Genomic DNA, 14,462 nt, shown 5'->3' with positions numbered 1-14,462 from the left:
AGCAGGAATTAATGGGAGCTGTGAAGTTAGTACTGCCTGCGGAGTTGTGCTCATTCAGGGGTAATGAAACCCTTTTATAAGCCCCACTTAAATAAAATGCCTCCAGAAAGGTTTTATGCATTTAAAGTTCATGTGTTTAGATGTAATTTGACATGCATGCAAAGAGTGGATGATGGGTGTTGCTTATTTGCAAGTTTTCAGTGAGTTTTCAGTGTGGCATCCCTGTTGATTTCAGCTTGCCCAGCTGCTGGCAGAACTGAATTCCATACCCGACCTGTTCCCAGTGAAAACTCCCACCTCGACTCCTTCGGTAAGTCTCTGGCCCTGGCTAGATGTGACAGTTGTTTTGGTAGACTTAGGACTAATCTGCTTCCTGATGAAAAACTTTTGCCAAGTTGTTTGTTTGTTTGGTTGGTTTTCCTCCAAGTTTTGGTCACTTTATTTGTATAGATTTTGCTATTGGTCAGTATTTAAGTACCAGAGGTTGTGTGAGGAAATGGCATTTTGTAAGATAATTTATGGAGAAATACAGAGACTGCTTCTCTATCATTTGTGCCTCAGAAACTATTGAGAGACTAGACAAATGTCTTGTGTGTGGGAATAAGGAAGAATAGTTGCTTTCTGTTGGGTTTAGATCCTGTTAAGTTCCCTCTTGCAGGCTTTTCTTTTGAAATCCACCCTTCCCAACAGAGCTGTGCTGATGAAATTCAACTGCTTCAACATGAACTCAGAATGATACTTTAGTTACTTTAACTGACTTTTCTTGGCTAGAAGCAAAGAACTGTCAACCCCTCTAGGCTCTCTATAGAGTAATGTTTTTCCACATCTGTTATAAACTGAAGAGATTTGAGGAAAAATGGAAAGGCTGTGACTTTGGGAAGCCCACATAGAAATGCCGGCGTGGTGGTTGTCAAGTGAAAAGGTGAAAGCTGAACTACAGAGCCTTTTGAAAGGCTGGAACCTTGCTAGTTCTACATAAATGCTGTAGAATCTTAAACATCCTTTGAATATATACGTAAGCCTGCTACTTCCATTTTGTATCTTTACCTGAACAAGGAGGAGCACTAGTTAGGAGTGTTCTAGTTACCTCATCTGCTTGGTTTTTGTCTTCCTGGTTTCCTGGTAATGTGCCTTTGACTTCTTTCAACAGAAATAAAGTGTATGGTAGCAGGTAGACTTGCTTCCTGCATCTTGTTTATACTGTCAGATTTAGTAGCTGCCTTTATGATAGATGTCCACGCAGGACTTGCCTGAATTCAGTCACACAGTAAGTGGCTGGTGTGACAATGTGAAGAGGGTATCATGTGCCTTCGAGTAATTTCCAGGTCTTAAGAATCTGGAAGTAGGAGAAACAGCATTTTAATGCCCATTCAATTTTAAAAATATAAAAGAAAATAACCCATAATTTGGGTTATTCCTTGAAGGTATATTCAGATTGTGGGAAAATCTGAACATTTAGATCTGAAGAACAGCTTCATTAAGGTTGGAGAAGACTGCTATGATCATCAAGTCCAACCATCAGCCCAACGCTGCTATGACCACTAAACCATGTCATAGTATGCCATGCATAAAATTTTGGTGTAGTTCTGTGATAGTAATTGGAATAGAATTTGACTGTGAAGGTGTGGTGTTTTAGAAGGAGCAGAAGGGTAAAGTGTGTAGGGAGAACACTTAAGAATGCTAGAAATTGATGAGGTTTGGCTTAACAAATAAGGAGTGGGAGAAGAATGGTAATTTGTGATAGTGCAAGTGTGGTACAGACATTTTCAGATTATTTCTGATGTTTAGTACTACAAACATAACTGAAAGGACAGTTACTGGAATCATATTCTTTTTCTAGAAACAGAAGAAAATCCCAAGGAGGACATTTTCTGAAGGCCAGATAGCACGTCGCATGAACCCGACAAGAAATGCTCGTCCACCAGAAAAATTTGCCTTGGAAAAATTCACTGTGTCAACTGTCAAATTTGCAGAACGCTTCTGTAGCTATAGGCAACAAAATCTCTTGAAGAGATTCCATATGGTATTTGCCAGACTTTGATATCTTCAGTAGTCAGGGATTAGGAAACATATAAATTGTTAGCCAGCATTTAGAGCAGACATCACATCCTACGAAAGTTAATGAGAACCTTTGGTTGGGATTAGCTGCAGCAGAACGTATCTCCAGGCCATCTTGCCTCATCCTTGACCTGTTAACAGGGCTATATTTGTGACCTGTGTAGGCCAGACATAACAAGGCAGCTTACTTGTGGTCTATTATTTATTCATTATCCCAAAATTGCTAGAACCTGCAATGTAGAAGGCCTTCGAGTGGCAAGACAGTGGGGTGGGTAGAGGTGGCAAAGCAGATTTCTATCTTCAGGCTTAGAAAAAAAAATTAGTAAAAGCCCTTCTCTGGAAATAGCAGAGGGGAGACAGGAGCTAGATAGCTGACCTGAGAATGAATGAATGAAGGGAATCTGCACCAACAAACTGCTGATGTACTGGTGAGCCATTCAAAAGTTGCAGGTTTTAGTCTTCCTCACTTTTTAAAAATCTTTTTTTTCCCTGCCTTTGTTTATGGTGGTCATTTGCCTTAGTTACGTTCATTGTGTAGCCTTTATGAAAAAGACTCTTTTAAGTTTGTATCTGCACAGGGTGGATCCCAGTTCTGCTTGCAGGAATGGGTGCTGGGTGTAGCTGAAGTGTTATAGAGGGAACATGGTTATTAAATGAAGTGGAGTAGCACTGAGTAGGAACCTGGACTGGTAAATGACTATTTTTGAGAGAACAGAGCTGAAGGACAAATGAGATGTCAGGAGTGGGGCTGAGGGAAGGTTGAGGATCAGATGAGACTTTTACATGACTAGGGGTCAAAGAGAATCATGTTTGGAAGGAAAAAAAAAAGAGCTCTTAATAGTGACTGGAGGACTGTCTTTCAAATAACAAACAGGATAATAAGAAAGGGCTGGATACGGCAGGCCTAACCTAAAACTGCAGTAGAGGCTTTTTGCAGGACATTAGAGATTGTCGTTGGGGAAAGCAATTAGAGAGTGTGCTAGGAGACTGAAGGAGCAAAGCATGAGAAGGCAGATGATTATAGTTCCTTGTTTTGAGAGGGAAGAAATGAAGAATTACAGTGGTGGTGTGCAGGGAAGGCAAAGAAAAGGAGGCAGCAGAAAAACACGGGAGTGGAGAACAATGGTGGGAAGACAGAACATATAAGCAGAATAAAAAATAAGCGGAATAGAGAAAAGATTAGGGAGGAGAGGGAGAGGAAGAGGTAGTGATGAGTTGCAGACTATTCCCTGGAGCCTGTAGTCTGTCTCCTCTAGACTGCATACACATTATAAATGAAAGACTTTGTCACCAGGTGTGGTGACAGTCTTCGTGGCACCAGACAAAAGATGTTCAGATGAGTTTGTTTAGCAGGGGGATTGTGGAGTGCGGAAAAGGAGGAGATCATCGAAGTATTCATCTCACCGTCGAGTAGAGGACATTACTGAGGAGGACTTGGACAACATTGCGATCACTGTCAAAGACAAAATCTATGACAAAGTTCTAGTAAGTGGCTGCTGTATTCCTCAGTGTGTCCATGTGCTTGAAATGGGAAGTCTTCTACTAGTTCCCTGGTGCTTGGTAAGAGGTATGCTCTCCTGGGCTTCTGGAGAGTGCAGCTCGGCAGCCTTACGTTACACAAGCACGACTCAGAAAGCTTTGCCAGGCTTCTGGGGCTTGCCTGTGCTGGTTGTTACGCCCCACCTACTTTTTGCCTCCGCAAAGAAGTGCGTTCTGCCATGGGGCTATTCAGTGGAATTTGCCATAGCTATGACTCACCGGTGATAAGAGCTGCCATCCCTTTTATCTTGCTTAATAGAAATGTTGTGATGGTGGCTGTACCATTAAATAATAGCAATTCCTGTTGCCCCTTGTGCCCCCTGGAAATGACATGTCTGTATGGGTTGGGTAGTTCCAAAGCTTGCTGGAACTCTTTCCTTTCTTTCATTGGATTTGGCTATTAATGTCATAAAGATTTAGATGATCAGCTTACTATATGTTTCATGCTTCATGCTTGTATTTGCACAGGTGAGTCACAAGGTTGTTTCCTGACTAGTTTTAGCTTTTTTTCTAGGTAGAGGGAAGGATCAGAACTGTGACATCAGGCTCATGTAGTTTGAGACTCCCAGTGCAACTGAGGCTGGGTACTATCTGCAAAATTCTTAGCATCTCTCCAGATTATGTATGATTTATCATAACAACAGAACTTACAGTTCTTACTAAGGTTTTTCACTGATGAATTTGAGTTTGAAGTTTGTGCTTTGCTATCATCTAACACATTAGGAGAGTTCAGCAACAAGCATTTAAAATGTCCTTCATACAACGTGTCTCCTCTTTTCCAACTTTAGGGTAGTACTTGCCACCAGTGTCGACAAAAGACAATTGATACAAAGACAATCTGTCGCAACCAGGGCTGTGGAGGGGTCCGGGGGCAGTTCTGTGGACCGTGTCTCCGCAACCGATATGGGGAAGACGTGAAATCAGCACTGCTGGATCCAGTAAGTATCATTTCTTGGGCTTGGAAAGGAAGGGCAATGAATTCAGTTTTGCTAGTAAACTGTGAGTATATATGCTTGTGATAACACAGTGCTCAAAGCTATTTGCCATGAGGAGATCTGTAATGCTGTTGTGACTGATACTGATCTTGTTGGAATTCTCGTGGAAGGTGCTGGTCCTGGGTTAAAATCCACCCATCTTTGTGCTTTGAAGCTCCACTTGCTTACAAGATAGTGGAGGGAAAGGCTGAGAGCCTTTAAGAAAAGGCATCTGTCCCCTTTCAGAAAAATACCAAAACATACCCTTTTCTTAGTGCTCTCCATAACGTAGCGTGCAAAGTAGGTTCCTTGCTTTAGATTCTAATTTTTCAATAGGAGAGAAAAGGAGAAGGATACCTAAAAGTCTTAGGGTTGGTTCCCTTTTCTCTGTTGTCTCCTGTGGCACTGATCAAGGAGAGGACACAAGCTGCTGCCAGAGAATGAGGCACGTGTGTACACAAAGACCTGTTGGCAGAATACCACTCTGTTCTCAGCTTGATCTGGGACCTCATATTCCCCACCACTGCTGTAGAGATGGCCTTCCGGGCTGTTCTGAACTAACAGCTCTGATGGGCTGGCCCAGTGTGGCAATGGCTGTTACACTGCAACCTGTACGTGAGTGTTCAGTTGCTGAGCAGCTGGGAGGTGCCAGACTTGATGTGCCTGCTGGGTAATTCAGTCCCAGGAACTGTGCTCTGCCAGCAGGCAGAGCCAAAGCAACTTGTCACAGTGGGTCCCTGTCTTTTTTCTAGGGAGTTAAGTAGCGTCAGCCTAGCGCAGGACGAGCTATCGTTATCCGTGACAGCTGCCTTTAGGCTACTTGAAAACTAATAGTGAGCACATCAGAGAACCTGAGTCTTCAGAGTAAGAAGTATTCAAGCAAACAGTGTAGTACTTAATAATTTCTTTAGTCCTGCAGAATTTGGGAAGTGTGATTGAGGTTGGTTGGCTGGCTGATGCAGGCTTTTAAAACCTTGCCCTGGACAATGATGCAGTAGGGAAACCTGAGCGATGGGAAGGCAAATTGGGCCCCCCTCGTGGCTTGCCTTCACCTCCCTCATCCCGCTTCCTCCTCGCAGGCCTGGATCTGTCCTCCTTGTCGGGGGGTGTGCAACTGCAGCTACTGCCGCCGGCAGGACGGGCGCTGTGCCACGGGCATGCTCATCCACCTGGCCAAGTTCTACGGCTACAACAACGTCAAGGAGTACCTGGAAAGGTGAGGGCCAGGCCTTCTGCGTTGTCAGTGGTCATCCTTTTTTCAGCTCCTGTGGCTCTTTGGATAATACTTGACTTCTGTGGCCTGGGGCAGATCCCGGACCTATGCAAAAGTCTCTTGGACTTCACATTTCTCCTAGAGTGAGACCTGCTCCACTGAACTCAGTCATATTGTCTGTGTAAACAACTCAATTCGCTTAAGAAATTGAAATGCTTTCGCCTATTTTGAAATCTATTGATAGCTTGAAGCGTATAGAAGGGCATTTTTTGAAGTTACTATCTTCAGCAATGGAAATTCTCTGTTTATAGAGAAAACCCGAGTTTCCTAAAAAGCACTGACACTGTTTTCTTACATGTTTTCTAGTTTACAGAAACAACTGGTGGATGACAATTGAGAACCCTTGCACTCAAGCTGTGCCTGCAACTGGTTAATATGTTGACAAATTTTTTACTTCAAAAGGTTATTACTGTGTTTTATATAAGATTATAGATTTGTAGAGTATAGTATACGCATTCGGTGTTGGAAACTTCTTGATTGATGTGGTCTTATGCAAAAGATCTCTCAGGAAAATGTTTTGGTAGAGAAATCTACCTGCACAGACCTGTACTTTAAGTGAAATGGCACTCTTAGTCCTTGAGTGGTTAATTTTTAATACAGCTACACAACCACACAATGGAGAACTCGGTCAATTAGAGCAATATTTTTATTTATGTAATTGTGTAAATTTGCAGAAGGGGTGTTTAACTACCTGCAAAGGATACTTTGTCTTTAAAGTAACAAAAAACCTCTTGTGTTCCAACGTGACCATAAAGATTCAGTTTTCCAGCCCTTGCTTCCTGAACCTATTCCTCCACCCATAGTTTATGGAACTTGTCCCTGCAGAGAAGGAAATGGTGCTTTCATCTGAATGCCATTGTATTCCAGCCAAAGCTGATGCAACCTACCCTGAGAGAATGACTGTGTTTTATTCCAAAGTGCAATTAATCACTGAAACATGAAAGTGGAAGAGTGTTTTAAAAAAAAAAAAAAAAAAAAAAAATTAAAAAAAAATTTTAAAAGTGTTAAGTATCACCCCAGTAAAGCAAAAGGATTGCTCACCAGCAGTTTGTGTGTGATGCACCTGGTGCCTGAACCAGGTACCTTACAGCAGTCATAACTGGGTAACTGGTTTAAATCACAAAGTTCAGGTTTTATTTTTTTACCTACAGTTCATATTTAGATGTTTTTGTATGTATGACTGATTCTTCAAAAAACTTTGTTTAAATGCAACATGTTTGTATTGCAGTGTGGTTATGTTAAAGTTCTTGTAAGATACACATTTCTTTTTATGTAGAGAGAATAAAGAATAATCAAGAGGAGAATTTTGTGACTCCACCCAGATGCTGTTTCCCATTTACCTTCCTGTGGTTGGTGTAGTGAAGGAACACTTGCAGATCAATGATCATATTGAGAAACACAGGAACATAGCACTGACAGATGAGGAAATAACATGGAGCACATAAGTGTTTTGTGAGGCAGATCTCCTGCTCCAGGTGACTGTGAAAAATATTTATCATCTTTTGCTTTAGCTAAAGGCAGCTTGAGACAGCAGACACACTGCTGAAAGTCTGGTACTGCACTGCTGAGAGTGAAGCTGGTCCTGCCAGAACCCGTGTTGCTGGCTTCTCCTCGCGGGTCACAGTGAAACTCCAACATAAGCTTGCCCTTGGCTCTTGGGTTTATAGACTGGGCAGTCATAAACGTACTTTGTTTCCCTTTGATCCACTGGAATAGCTCTTAGAAACCGACGACTGGCATTGCTGAAGTCAATTCCTTGAGCTGGGCTTCAGCTCCAATCCCCAGCTGGATATCCCACCTGGTGCCTGCAATAAAAGCAGGCACATGGTTTACGTGGTGTTCTGTAGTGCGGGACCGGAAGAATTTGGGTTTAAACAGTTGCATACTGCTAAATACTTAGTTACATTTGAAGGTACAAATTTAGTGCAGACTGCTGTTGGCCTGGTGTGCGTCATCTCTTCGTATGAATGTGGAGGTGAGTACGTGGCAGCTGCCTGGACTGGAAACTACTTACATTTGGGACTTTGAGTATGCCTGTGACTAAGTGTGCCTGTCAAAGTCAAGTGCTCAGATTTTCTCCTAATCCCTCACTAGTTTATGGTCAATATTCTAACAGGTGGAGAACTACACTGGAGTATTTAGCACACGTTGGTACAGTGAGGTACCAAGCAGGGTAGTTAAGACAGATGAGTTCTGTGCTGCCAAAGGCCCACATGCTTTCTGAAAGCTGCCGGATTGGTTCAGTTTGTTGTGTTCTTCTAACATAAACTAGCATACAAAGTATTGCTGATGCATGTTGTAGATTTTAGGAGCATTTATGTACCAATAGTAAAGTTTATGTTTGCAGATGCCAACAGAAGTCCAGAAATTACAGCTCATAAGGATCCTTGGTACCTTCATTATATCCAGAGGAAGAATGAGCAGTATTGCCCCTTGAGTGACAGAAGTTTTGCAAAAATCCTGAAAAACTTAGGCTACTATTTCAAAAAGCAACAGTCAAATGACATGCTCATCATTGCTTCAGTACCCCATTCTGACTTGGCCCTTGGGGCTTACCTGCTGTAGTAACAACTCCCTTCCAAAAGAGTTACTTACCTTTGATTATATTCAGGTCTGGTGCAGAGTACCAGTAATGATGATGTTTCTCTAATTGCCTGTTGGAGTTGCTCACCTTTCTACTGATTTGCTGTAATGTATTTAACAGCTTTTCTAAGTTAAAACTAAAAATCTCATTTTGACTGCAGGCCTTAATTATCATGCCTAAATCATCTTTCACTATCAAGAAAATACAGTTCTAAAAGAGCAAGGTACTCCAACTATGAACACGATTTCCATTCAGGGACAGCCTACAATGATGTTACAGCTACTGCAATAATTGACTGCTTGGAAACCCAGATGAAAAAATCTACTCTTGTCATCCTGACACCCATGTAGGTGTGTCGTTATCCTTCAGGCTAATACAGGGGTTCTCAAGTATTTCGTTCCTTCTTGGTATCACTGCCCAACAGCCCAGCCCAGCAAATGAAGAATTCAGATTTCTTTAGAACTGACAACTTTCTGCAAAGGTGGAAGAAAAAACAGGAGAAAGATGACTGTGAAAACAGGGTGTTTGGTGGTTTTGTTTCGTTTTGGTTGGTTGTTTTGTTTGGTGGTTGCTGTTAACTGCAACAGTGTAGATGGCTTGATCCAGGTTACCAACATCTGGTAATTCCTAACCCTATTCTGCACCTGTAAGAGCTGCAGATTTCTTGGTGATCAGTTCAGGGTGAAACTCAATGTCTCTGGAATAGCTTCTGAACCTCAACTAGATAAGAGTTGCTGCTTTACTGCAATGCCAACCTTGCTCAGAGTCAGTTAACAGTTATTTACTGCATGAAGTATAGTCAGTGATGGGGACACCAAGCTGGTATGAAGTTTAAAGTCACAGTGGAATATAACAAGAATCCACCACCCTTCCTAAACTTCCTTGGTGCAGATCATATGACCACAGCACTTCAGTACAACTCCTGCTGGAACTTACCTACCTAATAAAGGCAGCTAGAGTCCCTGAACTAGGTGACTTTGGACGAGGCAATTTAAGTTTCTTGCCTTCCATGAAATGCCCACAGATGCAGGACCCTTTCCTTGGCTGGTGCTCATGGTAACATCTGCAGTCAAGCACACCTTATGCAAAGGCCAGTTGTTCATGCATGCCATGCTCTGCAGTACAGCTTTAAAAAATACTTTCAATAATTCAATACCCAGATAGTAATTGTAATGTCAGAATTGTTAATATGCTCCTCTTCGGCCTGAGACTGACTTTTTTTTTTTCTTTTTCCCCTTGGGCTGTTGTTTGAAGTAAGGCAAAAATGCTGCACAAATGCAGTTGGTTGGAAGAAAACATTCTACACAGTACAGAACAAACCAATTCCCCCCTCCCCTGTTCCCAGCAGGGGAGCAGGACTGCACTCAGAGATGTGGCTCCTCTCCTGCCAAGTCCGCCTTCAGAACAAGCCCAGGCCAAAATCTATTTTAGCCTGTATGGGCCTTATGTTTCCCCCAGCCCTTCATAGGAACCAGTGTCTGGAAGAGAAATCTGTGAGAGAGGCAGTCAAAGGAGTGAAAAATACAGTGGGGATTTCTCTTTTGTGCCTGTGGCACAAAATGAGCACCATTTGGGGACCTCGACGTGAGCAGCAGAGGGAAGAGGAGTTGCCTGCCAGCCCTCAGGCTGCCACCCCCTTCTCCTTCCAAGTGCAGGGAGCAGCACTCCAGTGTCTGGGCTGCAAACATTCCCTGGGCTCCCCCTGCCCATATCCTGCAGTGATGGCTCCTGCAGGGAGCGATAGTGGCCCAGCCAAAGTGTCCTGTGAGGAGCTCCTGGACACCCTTCCGCTAGCCTAGTGAAGGATCTCAGTGCCACTGGTGGCCATGCAGAATTTGAGAACCACTGTTAGTGGGCGCTCATGTGGCTTCACTGTGGTCTTGAGAGTAAATGCATGCACACATGCTGTCATCATGGCAAGAAGTGAGACATCAGTAGGCTGCTGAAGATTTTTCATCTCTTACTGTGACAACCATACAAAGAGGACTAGGAGACTGATATTTCTTTTCTACTTAGCCTGGTAACTGTGTTAATATGAAGGAATAAACCAGAATGGTACAATGATATAGTCACTGAACTGGTAAATAACAGCAGGAAAATTTGTACTCAATCTTTTGTCTTCATGTGGCCTAAAGGTGAGTTTGGATAGTTCACCCTGCTTTCAGGAGATGCTTATTCTGGTATTTGACTGATTTTTATTTTTTTTATTTAAACTGTACATAATCTTCCAAAGAGCATCACAAACATGGCTACCACCAATGGTGAAAAATAAATGTCTGGCAGTTAAAACCTATGTCTGCTTCCTTACAACCATCACTGCTTACCTGTCAGAGAGGACTCAGGATTGAACAAACCAGAAAGCCATGTCACTGCTGTCAGCACAAGGTCCAGATGTCAGGTTCTCCATACTGCATGAGAAGATCAGTAACCCTACAAGAAAAACAGCAATAGCTTCTGCCTTAATCCATATGTACTACTTTTTAGCTAAAATAAATTGCAGACTTCAAGTGTAAGAATCCTTTTGTCTACAGAGAAAGTACATGGCTGAGGTAACCAGAAAGTATATACTTAAGTAAGTGTCAGGTCATGGTTTTAGTAGAATTTGCACTTTCCCTGATGTAGGTATGTCCCAAATCAAATGTAGAGGGTGATCAGCATGAGACGGGTCACTGGCAACAGAGAATATGACTATGCTTAATCCTGTAAAACTTGTCTGGGGGAGAAACCTGAACATCACCCTTAGTCATGCTGACACACCCTCAGAAACTGCCAAAAATTAGTAACAACAGTTGCTGGCTTCTTAAATGCAAATTTTTGATACCATCGTCAGTGGTGCACTTAAACTTCCAATAAGCCAGAGCAAAGTGGAAATCAGAAGCACAAGAGAGTCTGATGGAGATGCTGAATAACGGCAAACTGCAGCACACATTGGCATGAGATATCAGAGGAATTTTTGAAAACCCTACCTTTTTTAGCTATAGCCACCTCAAGTGGATATTGCTGGTGGCAGCGTAGGGGAAACGGGCTCCTGCAAGATGCTGAGCACCTCTAGTACTTGTGACAGAGGGAGATGATGGAGCCTTCACCTTGGAGAAGTGCTTAGCGTTTCTGCAAAACTCACTTCAAAGTAAAACTGACTTTCATTAAGACAAATTTTGGACAAAAATGGAAAAAAAGCTGCTCATTTTAGATCACTGGAATAGCTCTGTGCATAGCAGCTAAACCCTGTTACTGTAGGGTGCTCCCCACTGGGCAAGGCTACATGTGAATGGAGCTAGTATAGTGTGTACCATGTGCCTGGCACAGCCTCTGAACAGAGTGTGGTCTGCACCATTTCCATATGAGGAGAAAACATCAATTTTCCCTTTGTTTGAATAAAATAAAAAGCATACTATCATCATAAAGCATAGCTATTCTTTTATTTCCAAAAAAAGCAACAAAAACCCCAACAAAATACGTAGAAGAGCAACAGTACTGTTAATAAAAAAGTCACTTGCCTTCAGACTGAGGTCCAGCTGTTTAAGAGGCCTCAGAAAGGAGGAGGTTCCTTGCCTCACACTCTTGAAAGCAGACAAGAGCATAAGGGCTCCAGGCAGTAGTCTGCATGATTTCTGCCATGTTCAACTCCTTGGGAGGCATCTCCACAATATCATCCAGGACATTGTTAACCTGCTCAGGCCAATATGAACGCTGGAAATCACTGCAATCAACTCTTTCACTCTTCTGCTTTCAAGTCTGATTTCTTCTTCTTCAGGAGAACACAAACATCCCAGTTCCTTAGGGAGCTAAAAATTAGAAATGCTCTCCAACCTTTGCTGTCTCTTTGGCAACAGCATTGAGAGAAATTACTGCATATCAGTTAACATATGTATTTAGCTTTACATTTTCAAATAATGTTGACCCCCAAAGCCCACCAACATGTCCCTGGACTTGGGAAGACTGCTGAGTACCTTGTTTTTTAACCAAGCATGATCAGTAGTTTGCATAGCACCTAAGAGCTTCCATCAGTCCCTCCACGACCCACAATCCTTACTGTCTCAATCATTAAGCAAAACACAGTGCAGGCACAGTCACACATCTCACCCCAAAAAAGAGCCTATCCCTCCCTGCAAGCCTGGTCTGGAACTGAGAACATAAATGAAGACCAATTGGAAGCAGCACTAATGAGCTGGAACTGAAATCACAGCATTAATGCAGCTCTGTTTCCATGACAGCCCCAGCTTCAGCAGAATTAACGATGAATGCCCTCTGTAATTGTCCACACTCCCTAAAGTGGACGGGAACTGAATGTGAAAAGCACAAGTTCCTCCCAGGAAACGTAGTTTGGGTACTTGCATGTGGAGCTGTCACGTTCCCTCTGCAAAATCTCCACGATCTGATGTTGGTAAGAGAGTAAAAAAGTGCCCAGAGAAAAAGGAGGGAGTAAAGAAAGGAATGGAGAGTTGGAGAACAAGAGTGTCAGTCATGGAGGAATTTAGTTCTGGTGAGGATGATGAGCTGAAGGCTCAGTCTCATGATGTGCTATTTTTTTTCAGTATCTGGACAGAGTTTCTCAGGACAGGGCAAGGGGCCTTGCAGAGGGTTTTGTACTGCTGCTTTGGCCTCAGTGAGACAGATAATTTTAACAGCAGAAAAAATTAGGAGCTCAATATTGAACCAAATAGTATCAACTGCACCGTTCATGTAGACCAGGCAGGCTCTACCCTTGTCAGGGTATTAAAGATAAGACTCTGGACTTTGGAGCATGTCAAGAATTTTGAAGGAAGACAGAAGGCTTTGGTGAGATGCACTGTCATTGGGCTGCTCTTCTACTGATGACAGCATAGAAAAAAAAAAAAAAAAACAGTAGCAATCTCTCCCAGTTTGAGCTAGAACAGAACTAATTCTGTGGAGTGATTTTCTGTTTCAGCTCAGTCTCTTTGTGGCTGCACTGTCTGGAGTTCAGGGCAGATCTTCACGGGCAGTGTCCGCTTCTGGCAGCGGTAACGCCCCCAGTTTGGAGCTACTACCACGGACTAGTGTGCAGAAAGGCTCCTGCTTGTACTGCTCCTGCACAGACCAAGGTCACTGCCAAATCCTGTGTGCCAGGTTGGGGTGCCAAAAGTAAATGACAGCACCTGTGGGAAAAGGCAGGACATTTGACCGTAAACTGGCCAGTGAGGTGTTACATCCCATATCCATCATATTCAGTATTAGCTGAGGGATCATAGAATCTCATAGAATGGTTTGGGTTGGAAGGGACCTTAAAGATCATCTAGTTCCAAACCCCTGCTATGGCCAGGGAAATCTTCCACTAGACCAGGTTGCTCAAAGCCCCATCCAGGCTGACCTTGAACACTTCCAGGGATGGGGCATCCACAACTTCTCTGGACAACCTGTTCCAGTGTCTCACCACCCTCACAGTGAAGAACTTGGTCCTAATTTCTAATCTAAATCTACTCTCTTCCAGATTGAAGCCATTACCCCTCACCCCATTGTTGCAAGTCCTTGTAAAATGTTCCTCCACATCTTTCTTGTAAGCCCTTCTTTAATGAGCATGCCCAATTCTTTCTCCTCAGGATTACTGTCAATCCATACTCTGTCCAGCCTGTATTTGTGCTTGGGATTTCACTGGCCCAGGTGCAGGACCTTGCACTTGGCCTTGTTGAACCTCATGAGGTTGGCTTGTGCCCACCCCTCCAGCCTGTCCAGGTCCCTCTGGATGGCCTCCCTTCCCTCCAGCGTGCCAGCCACACCACACAGCTCGGTGTCGTCAGCAAACTTGCTGAGGGTGCACTCAGTGCCACTGTCCATGTCCCCGACAGAGATGTTAAACAGGACTGGCCCCAGCACTGATCCCTGAGAAACCCCATTCATCACTGATCTCCACTTGGACATCAAGCTGTTGACTACACCTCTTTGAGTGTGGCCATCCAGCCAATTCCTTATCCACTGAGTGGTCCATCTGTCAAATCTATGTCTCTATAATTCAGAGACCAGGATGTCAGGGGTCAGGCTCTCTTATTCAATGGCTGGCATCTGAGGAGGACTCTGA

At 43.3% G+C, this 14,462-nt stretch overlaps 1 protein-coding gene across 1 annotated transcript; it reads left to right on the top strand.

Moving 5' to 3' along the window:
* Positions 1-235: 235 nt before the first annotated feature.
* On the top strand, positions 236-6,451 carry CDCA7L (cell division cycle associated 7-like; the record flags this gene model as incomplete). The annotated part of the gene is made up of 6 exons (XM_008939082.1): positions 236-310; positions 1,841-2,023; positions 3,409-3,543; positions 4,386-4,535; positions 5,651-5,787; positions 6,151-6,451. Coding segments are annotated over 6 exons (711 nt in total), but the record flags the coding sequence as incomplete, so codon positions are not given.
* Positions 6,452-14,462: the final 8,011 nt, after the last annotated feature.

This window comes from Merops nubicus, unplaced genomic scaffold, assembly GCF_000691845.1.
Source record: "Merops nubicus isolate BGI_N331 unplaced genomic scaffold, ASM69184v1 scaffold3264, whole genome shotgun sequence".
Classification (NCBI taxonomy): Eukaryota; Metazoa; Chordata; class Aves; order Coraciiformes; family Meropidae; genus Merops; species Merops nubicus.
This window is presented reverse-complemented; position numbering and strand designations above follow the sequence as displayed.